The 22,201-nt window shown below is 22.1% G+C and overlaps 7 protein-coding genes across 7 annotated transcripts; 3 read left to right on the forward strand and 4 right to left on the reverse strand.

The window, feature by feature from the left end:
* Positions 1-1,511: 1,511 nt before the first annotated feature.
* Positions 1,512-6,087, forward strand: PY17X_1116400 (conserved Plasmodium protein, unknown function; the record flags this gene model as incomplete). The annotated part of the gene is made up of 10 exons (XM_022956487.1): positions 1,512-1,756; positions 1,846-1,903; positions 2,005-2,059; positions 2,220-2,301; positions 2,412-2,483; positions 2,589-3,952; positions 4,103-4,677; positions 4,841-5,518; positions 5,661-5,715; positions 5,819-6,087. The coding sequence occupies 10 exons, from the start codon at positions 1,512-1,514 to the stop codon at positions 6,085-6,087; spliced, it is 3,453 nt and encodes a 1,150-aa protein (XP_022812387.1).
* An 890-nt stretch (positions 6,088-6,977) lies between these two features.
* On the reverse strand, positions 6,978-8,354 carry PY17X_1116500 (glideosome-associated protein 40, putative; the record flags this gene model as incomplete). Its single annotated transcript, XM_725149.1, has 1 exon — positions 6,978-8,354. One exon carries the CDS (start codon positions 8,352-8,354, stop codon positions 6,978-6,980), a length of 1,377 nt encoding a protein of 458 aa, XP_730242.1.
* Positions 8,355-10,981: 2,627 nt separating this feature from the next.
* On the reverse strand, positions 10,982-11,236 carry PY17X_1116600 (uncharacterized protein; the record flags this gene model as incomplete). The annotated part of the gene is made up of 1 exon (XM_725148.1): positions 10,982-11,236. One exon carries the CDS (start codon positions 11,234-11,236, stop codon positions 10,982-10,984), a length of 255 nt encoding a protein of 84 aa, XP_730241.1.
* Positions 11,237-12,840: 1,604 nt separating this feature from the next.
* On the reverse strand, positions 12,841-13,827 carry PY17X_1116700 (NLI interacting factor-like phosphatase, putative; the record flags this gene model as incomplete). The annotated part of the gene is made up of 1 exon (XM_725147.1): positions 12,841-13,827. The coding sequence occupies one exon, from the start codon at positions 13,825-13,827 to the stop codon at positions 12,841-12,843; it is 987 nt and encodes a 328-aa protein (XP_730240.1).
* Positions 13,828-15,788: 1,961 nt separating this feature from the next.
* PY17X_1116800 (conserved Plasmodium protein, unknown function) lies at positions 15,789-16,537 on the forward strand (the record flags this gene model as incomplete). Its single annotated transcript, XM_724703.2, has 2 exons — positions 15,789-15,986; positions 16,271-16,537. 2 exons carry the CDS (start codon positions 15,789-15,791, stop codon positions 16,535-16,537), a joined length of 465 nt encoding a protein of 154 aa, XP_729796.2.
* A 1,549-nt stretch (positions 16,538-18,086) lies between these two features.
* PY17X_1116900 (kinetochore protein NDC80, putative) lies at positions 18,087-20,792 on the forward strand (the record flags this gene model as incomplete). Its single annotated transcript, XM_022956489.1, has 5 exons — positions 18,087-19,586; positions 19,776-19,805; positions 20,099-20,221; positions 20,501-20,553; positions 20,726-20,792. 5 exons carry the CDS (start codon positions 18,087-18,089, stop codon positions 20,790-20,792), a joined length of 1,773 nt encoding a protein of 590 aa, XP_022812388.1.
* A 120-nt stretch (positions 20,793-20,912) lies between these two features.
* On the reverse strand, positions 20,913-21,509 carry PY17X_1117000 (conserved Plasmodium protein, unknown function; the record flags this gene model as incomplete). The annotated part of the gene is made up of 1 exon (XM_724706.1): positions 20,913-21,509. One exon carries the CDS (start codon positions 21,507-21,509, stop codon positions 20,913-20,915), a length of 597 nt encoding a protein of 198 aa, XP_729799.1.
* Positions 21,510-22,201: the final 692 nt, after the last annotated feature.

Below are 22,201 nucleotides of genomic sequence, written 5' to 3' on the forward strand. Positions count from 1 at the left end.
TAACCTGTCTTTGATCAGTCTATTTTTTATTATTGAGAAAAAATTATGTAACTGTAAGCCTTCTTTAATAATTCGAAAAATATTTACTTTATTACATATATCTCAATTGCTTCTCATTATATATATTTAATTTTTTTTTTTTTTGTATTTAATAAAATGTACAGTCATGAATATATTTATGTTTAGAATAATATTTATACTTATTAATTTTTTTATTAATTTGGATATATATTTAGAAATATTACTTAAATGTTTTAGTTTTATAAATCTTACTAGCTATTATATTATTCATTTTTTATTGGCTATTTAATATGCACTCATATATATATACACCCTTAAAACAAAAATAAATCCTATTCACATAGAAAAGCATATAGAGGAGTGTATATATGGATAATTTTTTTTTTTGTTTTTGTTTTTTATTACTGAGTTGTATAATATCTATAACAACAAAAAAAATATAAATTATAATTATTATGATATGATTATATCTTTCAATTTTATTATCATTATATGATATTTATAAAAAACACAATGATATTTACATATATCGAAATATGATATAATATATATAATTATACTATGATGTGTGTAAATTATATTTATTAATTTTTTTATTATTTTTTTTTTCTATACAAAAAAACTAACATTAAAATTATTCAATCAAGGCTTTTTTATTTTTAAAAAATACATAGTTATAATTAAATTTGAAACAAATTTTTAATAAAGCATTTTATTTATTCTAACTGTATATATACATGTGTGTATTTATATTAGTAAAATTTCCTGACCTGTCTTGATTTTTTTTTTATACCTATATAGATCAAGTTATAAAAAATAAGAGATCAATTTTTTTTTTTTTTTTTTTTTTTTTTTTTTTACATTTATTATTTCAATATATTACTTATGGCACATTTTGCGATACAACTATTGCATATATATACTCAGGAAAATTAAAAAAAAAATTACAATAATAAGTTAACTTTAGACATATCAGATTATAAGGAGTTGGAAAATGAGGTATATATATATTTTTTTTTCTTAACGCTGTTTATCATTTTAATGAATATACAGTAAGGTAAACATAATGTTATATGCACATATATATAATAATATATCTCAATATATATATATAGAGCATATTCCCAAATTTTTCATATGCTAATATTTTAATTATAATAGGAAAATATATTAAGATTTTTATTCATCATAAAATAAATAATAATAGAAAAAAATATAATTTCATAAAATATATAATAATTTTATAATGATATAATCTTATGAAATATTATATTTTTCTTTCAATAGTCAATTCTTCAAAATAGCTAACTGTAAAAACAACATAATTTGTATGTACATTTAGATTGGTAATAAAATATTATCCTTATTAATATATAAAAATATAAAATTACACACACACACACATGTCTATATAAGTTTAAACAAAAAAACGAATGAACGATTTTACATTCATTGTTTATTTTATTTTTTTTTTTCACGCTTAAAGAAATATGGATACCGAACCAAGTTCGAGTCTAAGTGGTAAAAAGCCAAGCCTATTAAGTTTATTTACCAAAAAATCAAATTTAGGAAACCAGAAAGATACTGAAATCGAAAATTTAAATGAGCAAGTTTTAAGTGAAAAAAAGGATGATTCAAATGATACAGATTGTGAAAACGAAAATATAAAAAAAAAAAAAGTTGGAACAACCTTGAATAAAATAGAAGAAACGTCTGCTTCCACAAAAAATGAAAAGTAAAAAAATAATTAAAATATGTAATCTTTTATTATTGTTAAATTTGGTTAAAAAATAAATGCAAACAAATTATTGACAATTTGCTCAGGAAAACAGATACCAAAACTGAAAAAAATGTGGAAGAAAATACCGATAAAGTTGAATTAGTAAAAAAAAAAAATATGAATATATCACATGCATATACATTAAAATGTAAATATATATATTCGAAAAAAATGCAAAAACAACATTGGTTTTTTTAATGTAGAATGTCCAAAATGACGGGAATGAAAACACCATGTTATCCTCAGAAGAAAATATAAGTACAATATCCCTTTTAAAAGAAAAACCAAAAAATATATTATGCACACTTATATAAATGTGTATGAAAAAATATGTACAAATCATAACATTTGGATATTGGCTAGTCAATATTTTTTAATTTTTTTATTTTTTAATTTTTTAATTTTGCATACGTCAAAGATAACAACGGAGAGACAGATCAAGTGTGTCTAGAGGGAGAATTTGAGAACAAAGCAGAAAAAAACAATATTCAAAAATATGAGTAAACAAAAAAATTAATTTACCTAAGTAGTAGCTTCAATTATTTTTAGCATTTTACCTGCACAGTTCATGTAATTTGATAATATCATATACATTTTTATTTTTTTTTAGGAGTAAACTAAATCCAATCGCTCCAGAATTCAAACCCCAAAACTCTTTGTACATATATCAAAAAATTCAACAGTAAGCATTTGGACATAAAAAAAAATACATACCTTATTAAAAAGAATGTGAACGAAGAAAATGTAAAAACAATATGACATGTTCATGTGTGTGTATTTTTTTTAGACACACAAAAAGGAATATCATATTACTTATAAAATCCTTTGGGTATAAGGGGATTAAGCTAGAAAAAATATCTGGAGAATATTGTAAAAAATATAATGCCGTTTTAAATTTAGGGCAAGCAGGGTTTACTAATATTTATGATATCCTCAAAAGCTTAAATAATTGTTTAATATATGAATATGAAGAAAAGGAAGATGGATATAATAATAATAATGAAAAAAAAAATGACAACGAAAAAAAAAATGATAACGAAAAAGAAAATGATAACGAAAATGAGAGTAAGACAGATGTTCCAGTTGCAAAAAGTAATGAAGAACTAGAAAGAAATTTAATAATAAAATACAAAACCCCAAAAATGAATGAAGATCGTGAATTTTTTGTGAAAATAATATTAGGAACAATTGCAGAATATACAAATTATGATCCGAAATTGAGTAATGAAGAAACACCTTTAAATAATAATTTATCATTGAATAAATTGCCACAAGAAATAAAAAAAATATTTGGACAAACATTTAATATAAAAGCACTACAAATACGATGTGGTATTTACAAATTACAAACATTTTTAGAAGAGATACAAGAAATTGATATATTTTCACTTTCAAACGATATAAAAATTCGGATAACTCCAGAAACATATAATTCAAAAATACCACAATTAAAAAATATAAAAAAGTCAATGACTAGTAATGAATTAAAAATAAAATCTTTATACTCACGATTTAGTAGTAAAAATATATCAAATTATAATCAGTACAATGAAAATAAGACAAATATAAAATTGTGTGATGAAAATAGTAATATAATAAAAAAAACAGCTAGCCAAAATAATGATGAAAAAAATATACAAAATAAAATTGATAAACTTGATAGTATTGAAATTATTCAGACTATAAATTCAAGAAATAATAGTATTAGCCGAAAAAATGATTTTCTCCATGATATAAATTCTTCTTTATATAATTCAAAGTCTTGTGAAAATAATTGGAAAAATTTATTTCTTGGACAAAATAATAATCAGCTTTTTGAAAATCAAGATCTTAGTTATATGAACAAAACGAACAGTATTGATAAATTTGAAGATGATTACATTGATAAATATGACACAAAATTTTCTGCAAATTTTTCTCGTTTCAAAAATACTCATGATCCAATTATATACCAGAAAGGATTGGTAAATAGCCATCCGAATTATTTTCCTCAATTTAAAAAAGATAATGAAAATAAAAACTTGCTGCCTAAAATATTGCCAAAAGCACAGTTGCATATTCTTTTATTTCAGCTTATCGTTATTTTGTCAGCAAGACAAAAAATTGAATGGACTGAAATAAACAAAATCAAGGAGCAAATACTAAGATCGGGTAATGCCACTTTGTGTGTGCAAAAAAAAAAAAAAAAAAAAAAAAAAAAAAAAAAAAAAAAAAAAAAAAAAGATTATGGCTACCTGATTGAATGCACACACAAACTTCATTTTCAACATGTATACCAATTATTTAAATTTAAATTTTTAGGGAATGAGACTAACGAGTCAGAAGAAAGTCCCAACAAAAACGAAACTGATACAAAGAGTACTGTAGAAGAACCTGAATCATATAAAAAAGAAAAAACGAATATCTTAGACATTCTGAACAATTCAGGTACTACAGTTTCATCCGATTATTTAAATGGTAGCTATAAAACACAAGACACTTCAAATATGTACAAACATGAAGTATTATCAAGCGATATGAATACAAAAAATTCTCATTTTTTTAATTCGAATGAATTGGATGATAGTGAAAATGAATTAATAGGTGTCTTTGTTTCTTCAATAAAAAGTGAATGGAATAAAACATACTCTGAACAATATCCTCTTAGTTTTTATTTAAATTATTATAAAACAAAAAAATTAAAAAAATTATTAGAGGAAATACCAAATTTAATAATAGCAGGATATGGTAGAACTATGCAAGTTATTACTCTCGATTCTGCACAAGAATATTATGATAATCTTTTTTCAGATGATCAAAATAATTTTAAGGCAATTGCAAAATCGAAGTTTACATCATTAAGTAGTGCATTATATTTCAAGGATGCAACATATAAGGTATGTTTTACGAATTTAGTTATTATATAACATTGTCTTAAATTTGTAAGCACTACAAATAAACATAATCGACATAGTAAACATAATCAACATAGTAAACATAGTAAATAAAAATATTACCCTTTCGATCTACATTATTTTTTTTATTTTTTTTTTTTTATAGGAAATAGCAGAAGAGTGTATAAATGGAGACACTTCAAACGTTTTTAAAATTTTAGAAATAAATTATATAAAATTATCAAATTCGAATAAAAATATAAATAATTATAATTTTATAAATAATGAAAATATCGGACGAAATTTTTCAAAATCAATGGATAATCTTATAGATGATTATAATTTAAATGAAAATAGAGACAAATATTATGGACATAAAAATTATAATAAAAAAAAAAATTTAGAAATATTAAGATATCATTTACATAAATTATTATATAACTTAGTAATACATGTGTGTAAAAAACAAAATTCTTTATTTTTAAAATATAAAGAAAATGGAATTATATTGAATGAACAAGAAATAAACAAACAATTATGTTCTCCTGTATTTTATCCAAGTGATTTAACATATGATGATTTTATAATGCCTAAACAAAATTTTATACAAAAATATAATATAGCAAAAAATATGCATATTTTATCACAATATGGTATATATGGAATTAAACTTATACATTTACCAAATGAGTGGTTTAATTTATATAAATGTGAGTTACGCCCTTTAATGAAAATATGCAATTATTACCAAATAGGGAAAATGATTTCTACTATGTCTAATCTTCTTGTTGTTAATGAAGGGTTTGATACAAAATACATTCCAAATACAAATCTAGATTCAGAGGTATGCTCTTTTTTTACATATTTATTTTATTCACATGTAGCCAATCTTGCATATTGCATGATACGCGATGCATGATACGCGATGCGTGATACATGATACATAATACATTTTATTTTTTTTTTATTTTTTTATTTTTTTTAAGCTTGGAAGCTTCAATGACTTATCTTTCTGGGATTCCGTTAAGAAGACCCCTGACAGTATGCTTATACATGAATGTCCCAAGCTTAATGAAAATTGTTATGCTTTTACATGAATGCCCCAAGCTTAATGCAAATTCTGTCGTTTTTTCCTAATTAGCAGATATTTTACAAAACAAAATATTTTTCCCTGAACCACACAATGGAAATATAAATAACCCACCAAGTAAAAGCCCAGCATATGAAAGTATTATGGGAATTCTTTTTCCAAATGCAATTCCTCAAAAATCGAATAAATTTCAAAGAAATAACACTACTCATATTAGAGCATTCAGAAATTATGATTATAAAAAAAATAAATCATCATTTCCTGGTTCTTATAATTCATATAAAAATAGTATAAGTTTGCATAATTTATTTAGAAATTTATAACAATTAATGTAATTAATATATTATTTTTTAGTTTTATTTTACCAATTTTTCTACATAATTATAAGTGCATTACACATAAATTGTTCAAACATGTAGACATGTATTTTATCTCTATTTTTCAGTATTTTTTTATGTAACATATCTTTAAAAATACAAAGACTTACCAATTTAAACATAAATATACTTAATGAAATCAAATCGAAATTTTATTTTCGCAACCAGATCATACAAACATACATCTGATTTCTTGCCCAAACAAAATATCTATAAATCCATAATTTTTATAATATATAAATTTTAACTATAATTTAAAAAAAAAAAAAAAAAAAAAAAAAAACGAATATACATAAGTATGGAAATAACAATACCAGATAGACACTAATGTTTGCACATTTCATTGATATTAATTTTGAAGAAAAATAATAAAAAGCCCAAAATATAAGAATACCTATTTACATATATACACAATATGTGTTTTTTTTTTTTTTTTTTTTTTTTTGTTTTTTTTTTTTTTAAATAAATTGCAACTTGAAATATCTGAAGCGTATATTTTTTTTAAAGTAATTTTTTCTTTTGTAGTGACAAAACATACGCAAGCTTGCGCAAATATTTATTTTTCATCATTTTATAAATCGAAAAATTTACAAAAAAATAAATAAATTCATCTATTAATGAATAAAATGTATATCTATATAGGCACGTGTGAAAGTGTGTATATATATATGTACATATATAAATACACATAATTACACATGCAATGATAGGCACACATACACACATAATAATGTAAAAATATAATAGTAAAAATAATAAAATGATATCAATGAATAAAGAAAATCTGAACATAAATCAAATAGATAAAATGAACAGTTTAAAACAACTTTTATATATTAAGCTTGAGAATCAACAACCTCTTGCTTTGAAGAATATTTTCTTGAATATTGAGGTTTAGATTTGAAACTCGAACTTCTTGCATTTATATCACGTTCACTTCCTATTCGACTTTCATCAACAGACATATCTTCTTGGCTTGTATGATTTGAAAAGCTAACCATTCTACTTGTTCCTTTATGTGTACTATATTGATTGGAACTACTATTTACGCTTTCTTTATCATCATAATCTTGAGAACCTTGATAGCTTTTACTATCATTTGAACTAAAAGAGCTTTCATCATCATCTTCATTTTCTCCAGATGATAAAAATGGTTTAGATACTTGGGTTCCTTGCCTACTCTTTGCATAACTAGATTTTTCCAGTTTTCTTTTTCTTTCATCTTCAGAGATCATATAATCAGAAACATTTAATAGCACATCAAAAGCGCCTAATGATCTTCCAATAATTACACAAACAATAGCCAAATATCCCATAAAAGATGGTCTATTATATCCTAAACCAATCATAAATACTAATGCAATTGAAATAATTTCTAAAAATCTCCATGGGCCTTGTCCTGTTCTTCTAACTAATCTATTTGATACAACATTTTTGACAAAAGGTAATGCTCCAACAGTTACTAAACATCCCCATACTTGCCATGTGTATAAAGAAGTTATATTATATGGCATATGTCCTAATATTTTCCATTCACCACTTAATAAAATGAATATTGGTAATATTAAAACTCCTAACATATGCTGATTATTATGTAAGGTATTTCCTTTGCCTTCAACTAAATGCATAATCTTTTGCATAAATCCGGCTCTAAATACTGCTGAAAATAATGCATATAATAAGGCCCATATAATTACACCTTTTCCTGATGTTTGGGAATCAAAACATCCAAGTATAAATGCTGACAATAAAAATGCTATGGATTTCCATCTTAGGGGCATATATTCTTCTCCACATCCAATAAAACGAATTATATGATGAAAGACAACAGTAAAACTTACAAGTACTGGATATGATGATATGCAAGGGGTTTTAAATAACAAATAATTTGACAATACAAGCATTAAACAATAAAAAATTGATGGCACAAATAAAACTTTTAACATATTTTCATTTATCTCCACTTTTGGAAAATATGCAAACTTTGGAAATTCTTTACCCATTTCACCACACACATAGGCAACTAATAAACCTTGTGCTAATTGCCACCATGTAACAAATATAGGAAAAGGTATCACATCCAAAAATAGTCGATACATAACAAATACGTTACATAATGTCAAACCAACAAATAATATCTCGGAAGTTATTAATTCCGGATCTTTAAAATATCTTTCGATATCAGTCCACTCTGGCAAAATTGACTTTTCCATTTTATTCTATTTATCGTGTTAATTTTTATTACTAAATTAAATAAATCTGTCTATGCATACATGTATATATGTGTGTACGCAAAGGCGTAAATGTGTGCGTGCGTGTGTATATTTATTATATGTATATTTTTTTATAATATTTATGTAATTATTTTCCTATTAAAATATTTAATTGTCAAAGTCTATAAAAAAAAAAAATATAAAAAAAAATTCAATGTATTATTTATAACACACGTTTCTAGATATTATCTCTTAAATATATGCGAATTTTTTTTTTTTCAGAAATGTGTATTATTGATCATACAACTAATTTAATAATATTGCGTTCCGTTTTTTTTTTTTTTTATTCTTTTTTAATAATATTTCTAAACACAAACTATATTTTTAATTAAATTTGGCTAACACAATCATTTTTTTTTTTTTATTATTAGTGTGTGTAAGTAAGTAAATTATGCATACACAAACAAAATGCATACAATGTGTACATATACATAAATAATATATGATTTGTTAATAAATACATACAATTTGTTAATAATATATTTGCTAATAATATTAATTGTTAATAAATATTGCACATTTTTTATTAACATTTTTAAATATGTAACTAAAAAGTGTTTATATTATACTAAAATTGAAAATTGTTTACTAAATATATTTATTACACAAATGTAAAGGAAAATAATAATGATAAATATTATGCATATGCAATATGATTTTTTTTTTCATGCATATATATATATTTTTTTATTTTGTGCTAGAATTTACATTTGAACACTTTAATTTTAGAAAAGATAAAATACATATATTTTTTCCTATTTTAGTTTTTTTTACCTACATAATAACATAGAATTATTTACTTTAATCTAACTTTGCATATCCCTCTAAATTGTGTTATTATTTTTTTTTTTATATATTAATTATTACAAAATATGAGAATATTTATCAGTCTTTGCCTGGCTGTTTTTATTTTTTTTATTTTATTGCATGCTCATAATATTTCAATCTACAATTAAAAATATATGTATGTTTTTTTTTTTTGGGGAAATTGTGTGTAACTTTGAGATTGCACTTTTTTCGTTTTTCAAATAGGACAATTTTTTTCCTTTCCTTTTTCTTTCCCGTTTTAAACATAGACAACGATTTAAAACAAAACGAAGCAAAACAAAGCAAATTTTATTTTGTTACATTTCATTTTGTTACATTTCATTTTGTTACGTTTCATTTTGTTACATTTTATTTTGTTATGTTTCGTTTTATAGAATATATGCTGAAAAGCTAAGCTAAAATAGTAAGGCAATACTAGCGCACATATACACACGCCTTATATACACATGCATGTAGTCGCTAATATGCCAAACTGTTCAGTTAAAATTCCCGAATTTCCAACAAATAATAATAATAATAATGAAATATCAATGAAAAGAATAATATATACTCCTTTAAAAAATGAGTATAATATAAACTCCTGACCATTTATAATATTGTATAATAAATACCATCTTTCTATAAAAAAATAATCTAACTATTTTATATGAACTGAAATTTTTAAAATAGAAAGAACATACTTATAGGCTGCTAAAAAAAAAGCATATGATTTATTATAATAGGGATTTGTTGTAATGAAAATAATAAGGAATATACATGTTTCCATGTACATAGTAAAATATTTATTACATTTTGGAAAAAATAAACCGAAACAAAAGGTTTTAACACAAAATAATATGACTAATAAATTTATCCAAAATGTCATAGTAAAAAAAAAAAATGAATTTGATTCTTTAGATTATCATAAATAGCATATGCTATATATATAATATGATAACAAGGCAAAAATTAACATGAAAAATTAACATGAAAAATTAACATGAAAATTTTGATGTTAATAAAAATATGGTTCATACTTTAAGTATATAGGAATTATATCTATGTATATAATTTATAATAGTCCTTAATCTTTTTATATTCACAAAATTAGTGCATGTTGGTGCTGATTATTTTCATCAATATAAAGACTAGAAGTTGTGTTATAAAAACAACATAGCATTATTTTAACATTCAATTAATTAATATTTTCAATGTGCATTTTTTCATGATTTATACGTTCCTTTCATATGTAGGCTCCTATGCAAATATCATAATAATCGAATGGATAATATCGCATAGACACAATTATGTATATAATATATATATACGTTTGTGTGTGGGGAATATTTATTTTTTTATAATTTTTTTTTAAATTGATAAGAAATAAAAATTTAAGCAAAGAAAAGGGTGGTATAACAAGGCATTATAATGAATACACAAAACATTGTGCAATTGATACGTTTGTATAAAGATAGCGAAGTATAATTTTGATTGTTTGTTTATAGGGAATATATTATATAAAAATTTGTTTCATTTTTTGTTAATATGGTTTATGCATAAATATATAGATGCACATCACATATACTTTATTTTGTTATTTTTAAATTTTATATCAAGAAAACATATCATTATGAATTTATCATGGTATTTTAAATTTAATTAATGTTCACATAGTATTATAAATAACGACATAAATAGGATAAATAGGATAAATAGCATAGATAAATGTGTAGGGTTAAAAATGCAGTTTTCTTTGGATTTTATTTTTCCTTAATTTTGTCATATTCAATAGGAGTATGACATTTCATAGAAAATGCATGGATATTTTGTAACTCTTCTTTTATTATCTCATTGACTATCCTATGTCTATCTAATAATCTTTTATCCACAAAATTATTTGAAACTATTATTGCATCAAAGGCAGTTCCACATCCACATGATTTATCAATCAATTCTAAAAACACTGGTTTTAAGGCTAAGCTTAATTTTTGTTCTATTATTTTCTGTACACTCATTTTTTTTATTAGTTAAAAAGAATAAGCAATGTGTCTGGTCAAAGGAATATAAATACCTATAAAATATGTAGAGATAATATTTTTTTTTTTTTTTTTTTTTTTTTTTAGATATAATAATATAAATAATTTATTTTGCTGAAATTTACAATTTTCATTTATTTGACAAATTATATATTTTTGTTGATCCTTTAACCATACTAATATGATGATAAAGTATAAATAGTTTTATATAATTGAAAAATAAAAAAATATAATAAAAAAAAAACAAAACTTTAATTTATTTAAAAATAAAAAAATATACTTCGATCAATCATGATATAATTGCTTCAAAATGTAATGCATATATAGTTTTAAATAATTTTGTTAATAATCAATTATTTTTCTATATGTTTATAATTCCATTTTATACTTGATATATTTCCTTATTTTATTTCGTTTCATTATCTTCTCTTTTCTTTTGTTTATTATTTTATATTATATATTTCACCTTACTCATAAAGTATAAACCAATTTTTAATTAACATACAATTTGTGAGAAATATATAGTTCATATTAAATTTAAAAGAGTTTAAAAAAAAAAAAAAAAAAAAAAAAATTATAGATATAAAACTGAATGTGTGTTTATTATAATAACATAAAATTGTATATATGACATTATTACATGGTGTTGTTTTTTCCATTTTTGAAAATATAGAACTTGTTTAAATTTAAAATATTATATTACCAAATTCACCATACAGGGTTCAGGGTTAAAAAAAACAAATTATGCCAAGTTAGTTTTAAATTAAATAATATATGAAAAAATATATTAAAAATATATATTTTTTTTTATGGATAAGATTTATTTCCCCATTTTAACTAACTAAATAAATAAATAAAAAAATAAATTAATTTAAAAGTATAATTATAAATAAATAAGTTTACGTCGCACATGTATATATATATATATATAAATATATTTTATAGTGTACTATATAGACATACATATTATGCATAAAATATTTTGAATTGGTTGCTTTATATGATTTAACAATCCATGAATTATTTCGAGCATTTTTTTTTAAATATATCATTGAAACGCATATATATAAATGTGTATGCATGTATGTGTATGCATTTATGTATATGCGAATGATATGTACATACATATATGTGGGTAATCCCACATTTTGACATCATAAAAATAATAAAAAAAAAAAAAAACATAAAAAACAAATAATATTTCCTTACAAATGTTATATATGCAGAAAAATGAATGATTCATAAAAATGCATGATTAATAAAATTTGCATAATATATGTGTGTAACATTCTGTAGTTTTACTGGAAATTACATTTTTATTTTTTTTTAACGGAATCAAAATATGCATATTTTAGAAATAAAAATGGGCATGAGTTAGCTAACTATTTTGTTATTCGAAAATGACTTTATATAAAAGAGAATTAAACAATGTACCGTCATCTTAGAATACCAGCATTATAATATAAAGATAAGGGGGGATTCCACACGTTAGTATTGTATCGCATCGCATCGTATTGTATTATTTTTTATTTTTTATTTTTATTTTTATTTTTTTTTTTATTTTTTTTTTTTTTTTTCCCAAACTAATAGTGCAATTTTCTTCTCAACATCTTTTCTCTTGTTTTTTTGTGTTCATCATCATCACTAGAGCCTTTAAGTTTTGACAAAGAATACGGATAAGATTTCATTTTATTATTAATTTTTTTTCCTAATTCATTCCACTGTCTTTTTTTACGAGCATATCTAAATTTATTCATAAATATTTTTAAATAGTTAATTGCCTGAAATGCTAAAGATTGTGGATATAAAGATTGAGATAAATTATCGTTTAAATAATTTATATGTTTAACTGGGGCTGTTGTTAATAAGTTAGCGATATCTTTTTGTGATTTGGCTTTAAAAGAGCAAATAGATCTTATATCTCCAACTTTACGAAGATTTAAAAAAAAAGGAATAATGTCTAATAATTCTGTATCATTTAATTCACCTTTCCATTTTTTTATATGAAAGAAATTATCTGGATATTTAAAACCGGAAGTGTTTGAATCATCTATTAATATCATTTTTGAAATTTCTTTTTTAATATTTACTAAATTTTTAATATATACTTTACCATTCATTTCAAAACAATCTTCTCTATAAAATTTTTTATCAATATAATGATCAACATCCATAATATTTAAAACAGTATCAGCATATGATTTAATCGATGTTGTAAATATTATTATTTCATAATAAGGATATAAAACAGAAAAAAATAAATCTATATATGGTCTTTTACATACATATAAAGATAAATATTTTCCATTTATTAATACATCAATTTCTTTTTGATAATCATATTTTTTTTTTTTTGTACAATATATTAATGTTTCATCTAAATCTAAAACTAATGTCATAGATGGAAAGGTTCTTCTTTTTCTATAAGTTCTTACATTTAATTTCCTTTTTATAACAAAAAAGCCTAAAATATATTTCATAACATTTTTTAATTTTATCCATATTCTTAAATAAATTTTTACTCTGTTTAATATGTAGTAAATACATCGTTCGAATTTTTTCCGTTTCATGCTTATTTATTTCTGCTTAGCATAACTCATCTTAATATCTTTGCTGTAAAAATTAAAACAACCTATTTATATGTATGATAAAAATCGTAGTATATTACATATATACACACTATTTCATATAATATATAAATTTGTACCTGTAAATATTTATGCACATATTTACACATATGTGCGGAATTTTAAATAACGAACAGATTTTATAGATTTAAAAAATCGCTCTTTTTATTATACTGCTGTTACATATATATATTTGTTGCTTATTTTTATCAAACTTGGTCCTATAAATTTGTCAAAAAAAAAAAAAAAAAAAAAAAAAAATAGGAGAATAATCAATCATAGGCCATTTAAATTGCATAAAATTTTTTTCACTTTTTTTTTAATGTGAAAAAGTATATTTTCCTTACTTAATATTTCATTCTTGAATATTATTTTGTCATGTATATGGGCAGTATTATATCCATTCAAGCTTTGTTATTAATTTTAAGTACCAAAAATTAATATACGATACATATTATATTATATATGTTGTATGTACATATATATATAGAGGGGTGATAATATAAATCGGAATAATTGCAAAAATTCCTTAGAACAAAAAAAAAAAAAAAGTTTTCCTTTTATTTCACACGAAAATTAACATGAGGTTTGTTCAACTTTATTGTTGGTTAATTTATTTTTATTTTTTTTTTATTATTTTTTCTCTCGTTTTAATTCGCTGTAATTTTCTTCAATTATTTGTTTTCACTTAATTTGTTTGGTGATTTCAATTAATTTGTGTTAATTCATCCCGTTTGTTTATTTAACGTTTTTTATTAATTTTAATTTTTTTCAAGTTCATTCAATTTTTCGTTTCAAGCTTATGTTTAAATTTTCAAATATTTATTTATATATATTTTTTTGTCGCAATTTAACGAAAATATATTGCCCTCATATTATTCCAATATAATAATATTTATATTATTGCAAAACTACTTACCATTTGTATAATTTGCATAAAACTAAAAAAAAAAAAATAGTTATATGCAATGGGCATAAATAAATAATATATTTAATAACGTAACATAAGATATATAATAATGCCCACCTGTGTTTATTATTACTAATTGTAGAGAAAAAATAACAAAATAGTAAAATAAAATAAAGTAAAATAAAGTAAAATAAAATAAAGTAAAATAAAATAGAATAAAATAGAATAAAATTATTTAGGGTTTTCCATTTGTTTAACTATATTTTTTCTCAAAGAAAATATGTTCTTATATTCAAATTTTTATTTTTAATAATAACCATCTATATATGCACTTGATGATATATTATCTTAAATTTGAAAATTACTTTGAAAATATTTAAGGAAAGGAAATGAGAGGAAAACAAAAGCAAAAAGAAAGGAAAATGACATCCACTTTTTATTAATGTGTAAAAAATTCAAAATATTTTATTACATATATATTATTTCCATATGTATATATAGCTACCGTAAAATAAAGATTTTCATGAAACTGACAATTCGAATTTGTATGTGATTTTTCCATTTCTTACATATTACAATTATTATACCTTTTTATTAATGCTATATATATATTGCCAAAATAATATAATGCAAACTTTTAAAAGACATTTCGAGTATTTGTTCATTTTCCATTTAAATAATATTGACAAGTCTAATTCGATATTTGTGTGTGTAAATTATAAATAAATATATGAACAAAACATAAATATAGCCAAATGTACGAAAAAAAAATTATTACCTGTTCATATTATTATAAAAAATGATTTTATAACACATATATAATGAGCATTTATTTAAATATATATATACATGGATTTGTTTTTCTTTTATTATACATACGAATTAACATTCTATATCTCATGTATATCCTTGTGCGTTCATTATAATTTGTTTATATAAACCTACTTATGTAAAAATAGCAAATATATTATATATTTAATATATTTCTTTCAAAATGTCTTATGGATGGCTTACTGAAAGTACAATTTTCGGGAAAAAAGAAAAAACAATTCAGTTAGAGAAAGATAAACTATTTAATGAAAATAAGCATAATCCTAAAAATGAAAATAGTATTGATAAATTAAATGGGATTGTTAATTCTTATCTTAAAAATATCAAGGAAAATAAAAAAAATCCGATAAATAAAAAAAAAGTAATAGTAAAAACAGCTTAATATAAATCTTATGTCTATATTATATGCACATGCAATTATATAATACCACATTTTGTGTGTGTGTTAAAAATACAACGAAAAAACAATTTTAATCATAATTTAATCTTTGTTATTATTTTATATATAACTATTTTTTTTATTATGCTATATCATTAGTAGTTTACGTATTAATTTTTATTATTCTTATATCCGCATTATAGTTCATATTAAATATATATAACATTTAAAATAGCCATTTAATTTGTTTTACCACCTTTTTTTAGCTAAGTTACCATGAAAAAATATACAGTGAAAAAAATGAAGGTGTAGAAAAGAGAAATAAACAGGATAAAGAAATTACGACTGCAAACAAAAAAATAAATAAAGAAAAGAAATACGAAAAACTTCAAAAAAAAGGAAACAACGATCCCAAGTATTTAGTCAACTTTGAATTAAAAAAAGAAATGGAACTCGAAATGGAAAAAATTCGAAAATTGAAAGAAAAACAAAAAATAAAAAATTGGGAATTATTTCAAAATGAAAACCAATAAGAAAATGATAAATATAAGTGGAATGATTTTAGTATATACACTTGTGATAATGTTACCATGTTTTTTTCAAATGGTTACCAAATTTGATATATATATGTATATATTTATTTGTCACTACAATTTTACTTTTAAGAAAATTGAATAAATCTAATTTTTTTTAATAATAGCTATATTCTTATTTTTTTTAGTATTTTTATTTGCACATATTTACAAGCTTCTCGGGATTTCTTTCCCTCCTTGTTTTTAAAACTTACGATAATTATAATTCATAAATTTTAAAGTATAAACAAAAACTCTACCATTTTAATTATATAATTTGATAAAAATAAATTAAGTCTATAATGATAATACTTTTGTTATTTCCTTTTTTTTATACCAAATTAAAAAGACAAACATAAAATATCCTTATTATTTATGGACAATGTTAAGAAAGACAAATATGAAATATATGCACACTATAAATCAATACCCTAAATGTGTGTTATAAAGGCTACCAATTTATAGAGTTAAAATATAATAAATATCATTAATACTTTGAGAATTAATATATATTTATGTGTGTTATATGTGTACATAAATATGTTTGCAAATTTCAGACAATTAATCTATCTATCATAAAGTGTGATTAAATATCTTCAGCCTTGCTTTTACATAATACATATAGTAACTTAGGATCTTCATCTTCATATCGGATTTTTTTTTTATTTTATATAAAAGGGTAGTGTGTAAATTAGTGTAATCATTAAACCTTAAGGGGTATTCGCCAATATGCGGCATAATTTTTTTTAAATAATCACATTAAAAATTATTAAAAAAATTTCAAAGAATATATGATAAGCCTTACATACACTCTTTTATAATTATTTTTTTATTAACAGGAAATAATTTTATAAAAATTATTCATTATTTATATGTGCATTCAGGAAAAATGCATATAATACATAAAAATATTCTGAACAGTTATTTTTTTTTTTATAATATTTAGCTATATATCTTTTTTTTTTTAATAAAAAGTAAAATAATTTAGTAAATAAAAAAATAATAGTATACTAACACAAAATAATATGGTATAAAAAATAAATATAATAAAAATAAAGTGAAAAATGACCAATTAAAAAATTTATTAATTTAATATTAAAAATATTTCTTTTCGCTTTGTTTTTTTTTCATTTTTTTGTGTGACATGTACACATTACTATTATTGATGCAACTTTTGTGATATTTTTGTATTATTTAATATACACTATTTAGTTGCATTTTATTTTTCATTCTTTGGAATTATATGACCATTTACATTGTTTTTTGAATGTAGTAAAACTACGAAAATAAACTGTTTTAATTTTTTTTCTTTTATTTTCGCAATTTGCACAGTATATATCCCACAAGTGTGCGTGTCCCTCGAGAGCAAATCGCCATGCTACACTAAGGCACATATTTCTTGTCATAATATACATCATACATACATATATATATATATATATATATTTTAGTTTACTTCTTAACTTACTTTCTTTTATCATATGTCGTCTCCTCTACACACGCAGACATAATGAATAACCATTCGGTGTACAAATTCAACCCGACTATGTCAGTATTCAACAACAATACCAATTTAAACAACAGCATATACATTTCTGCTGATAAGAAATCAAAGTCAAGGACATCACTAAATACACTGTCATTTTATAAACCAAATGCGTCTGTATATGTAAAGAAAATCGATAAAACTGACAAAAAAGACAATGTAAAAACATTAATTCGATATTTAGGATGGAAAAATTATAGCGGTACAATATCACCAAATTTATTCAAAAATCCAAGTATGACTGATTTAATAAATATATGGAATTTTATATTTAAGCATGTGGATCCATTAATAGAAGTTAACAAAGATAATTATGGAGAAGTCGTATTAAGCTTTTATAGAGACATTGGATATCCATATACAATTTCAAAATCTACTTTGGTGGCTCCAACTACAGGTTTACAATATAATACACATTTATCTGCCTTAGCTTGGTTATGTCAATTATTAATTTTTGAAGCAGAATGTTTTAATGATATTAATGAAGAAAAAGATGTAAATTTTTTATATGATTTTAACGAAGATTGTGAAATAAAAATGGAAGATTTTATTTTACAGAGTTATAGATCATATATAAATAAAGAAGAAAAAAATATTAAGGATATGCTTAGTGCTAAGTTAGAAAAGGAATTGGAAAGACTTGAAAATGATATCGAAATAAAACATGAAGATATCCAAGAAAAGAAAAAAAAAATAGAAGAGATAAAAAGTAATATGAAAGAAAATGAAGAATTAATAAAAAGAAATAAAGTTTTACGCGAAGAAAATATAAAAATAAAATCTTTACATACAAATAGTTTAGAAGAAACTATAAAATTAGAAAAAGATATTGAAATTTGTAAAAAAGCAAATCTAGATGAAAAAAACAAAACCGAAGAAATATTAGAAGAAATAAATAAAATAAAAGAAACGTTACAAAAACAAACTTTAAATAAAGCACAATTTATACAAATGAATGAAAATATAGATAAAAACAAAGAAAAAATCGAAAATATAAAAAATGAAATTAAATCATTAAATAATGAACATCCAATATTAAGTGAAAAATTAAATAATAGAAATAATGATTTAAAAAAATTAGCAAAAAGTGTAAATGATAAATTAACTGAAATTTTAGAAATATTAAATATATACAATAATTTATCTCAATCAAATTGGAATAGTATTAACACTATTAGTATAAATATAGACGCCTTAACAATTGATACTATGCTTAATGTTAAATGGAAAGAAAATAAAAAAAATATTAAATCGTATATTGAAAAAGATAAAAAGGAGTTATCTAATTCGGTAAATATTATCGAGGAAAATGAAAATCAAATTAAAACAATCGAAAATGATATAGAACAAATAAAAGACTGTATATATGATCTGGAAGAATCAATCAGAAAGACAAACGAAAATATAAACAATTTTATAAGCGATTCTAATAATAAGTTTAATCAAATTATTCGCCAAAATGAGGTATTATTTTAAACCCCACAAATTTTAGTCAATACTCGCAACGGTGGCAGCAGAGGGGCTGCCCAGTTGGCCCCTCGCAGCCACTCCGTTCGTTCGTTTGCCCGTTCGTTTGTGTGCCTGTTCGTTCGTTTTCCCATTCTTTTGCCCACTCGCTTGTTTTATTTTTACTTTTTTGTTTTTATTTTTTAGGAAACGCTCGAAGAAGCCAGGAGTAAGCAGGTGAGAAACGAACATTGCGCACCATTGATATTTTTCATGTTTTTATAAATGTTGTGAGACATTGTATTTTCTCAAGTTTAAAATGATCAGCTTTATAAGCTATTTTTTTTGACCAGCCTTACTAGCTATTTTTTTGACCAGCTTTACTAGCTATTTTTTTTGACCAGCTTTACTAGCTATTTTTTTTGACCAGCTTTATAAGCTATTTTTGTGTGGTTGTATATAAAAAATAAAGGCCCGAAGTATTTTACACCCTAATTTGTATATAATTTTTCATTTTGTTTTCTTTTTAGAATGAGGCAAATGAAATGTTTAAAGATGTTATTGCATCAAAAGACGATAAAATAAATACTCTTAACAAAATAAAAATGGAAAACGAACAATTGTTTAAAGAAAAATTATCAACACTTCAAAAGGTTTTAAAAACAATATAAAATATATATACATATGAATATGTCTATTTATTATATATCTTTTATTTATATTTCATTAGTGCACTATCTCTTATGATATACACATTAATTGGGACGCTAATTAGCGACCTAAATTTAACCGAATTAACATGCATATAGATAGAAAGAGATGTATCTCCGTTGCTTTTATCACACCACTATATGGATATTTATATTACTACTACTTTGTTTTTAATATTATATTTTTTTTTATTTTTATTTTTATTTTTTCTTATTTTTTAGGCATGCTCAGTTTTGATAGAATTAAAAAGCTATAGCAAATCCTATATTTCTATGTAAGACTTCATTTATTATTTCTTGTTGTGGTAGATGCAGATAAATAGCAATTCGAGCATCTATTTTCAATTTATTTTGAATGTAATTGTTTATATTACATCAGGGTGAAGGTATTACTATACAATAAATAATACAATACATTTCGACCTTTATTTTATATTTTTTTTATAGAGTTTTAGACGAAAAAAAAAAGGAATTAGAATTATATAAAAATTTACACCAAAGTGTAACTGAATAAATATAAGCAAATAAAAAATGTGCATATTTCTATATGTATACATATGTATGCATATCTATATGTAGAATAGTCTTTTGGGGGTATTATATGTTTTGGGAAAATTATAATAAATAGAACATTCTATGGTAAATATGTTAATAAAGCCTCATCAATTTTGTGAATGGCTTTTTGAATATTTTCATCATTTAATTTGATATTATTTTCAATAGTTTGTATTTTTTTTTTTAATTTTTGAATTTCATTTTTTTCATTATTTTGCTTGTTTTGAAGGATATTAACATTTTCTAATTTTTGACCTTCTATAGACAGAATTTCATAAATTTCTTTTCTTTTTCGATATTTTTTGATTTGTTCTAATAATCTTTTGTATACTTTATTTTTTTTTTTAATTCTTTTTAATTTTTTTACATCACATATTGTTCGTTTGCTTAAAAACATAAAATCACTTTTTATACTCGACAATTCAGTATTTAACATATTTATGCTATTTTCTATTTTATTAAAATAAAGATATCCATTCAAAATCGATAAATTTTCATCCAAATAACTTTTTTCTTTTTCTTTTTCTTTTTCATTTGCATCTGTTGTTTGATCTTCATTATTATTCTCTTCTACATTTTTTAAAATTAGTTTTATTGATTTATTTATACAAAGGGAGAATTCATTTTTGGGTTCAAATAGATTCTGAACACATGCACCTGCAAATGCTTTTTCCATAATTTCTTTTTTCAATTATCGTTTTTGTTTATTATTTTTGACGTATATACTAAGTATAAATAATTAGCAGAAATATATAAAATTATTAACACATCCACTTAATTGGGTTATTTTTATCACATTTTATTCTCATCCGATTTTATTTTCATCCGATTTGATTTTCCCTGGAATGACGTAATAAAAAATAAAATAAATAGTGTAAATAATTTAAAAAATAGTAAACTTATAATAAAGTTGTAGTATTTATTAGTAAAATATTATGAACAAAATTTGTATGTACTATCAAAAATTTTTTAATTAATTTTAAGGAATATATTTTGCGCCCATTTAAGTATTCATATATTATAATCAGGAAAAAATTATAATTCTATGAATTTTTTTTCTTGGCATTTTCAGATATAATAGCCTGTCATAAGGTGGATTTATTATTCAAAATGGAAATAAAAAAATGAAAATAAAAAAAAATAGGGAACAAAAATAGGGAACATTTTTCACACTCCTTGGCTAGTTGGAAATATTTAACGTACTTAAGGAAAATTAATATGAATGTAATTTTTTTTTATTTTAGTATATTATTTTGCTTACTAAATAAGTTATTATTTTTTTTCACCATGGGAATATAAAGTTTTGTTTAAATTAAAAAAAAATAATTAACTATGCCGCATCAATTTTCTATGTAAAGGAAAATAAAA

Source organism: Plasmodium yoelii (assembly GCF_900002385.2).
Source record: "Plasmodium yoelii strain 17X genome assembly, chromosome: 11".
In the NCBI taxonomy this organism is placed as follows: domain Eukaryota; phylum Apicomplexa; class Aconoidasida; order Haemosporida; family Plasmodiidae; genus Plasmodium; species Plasmodium yoelii.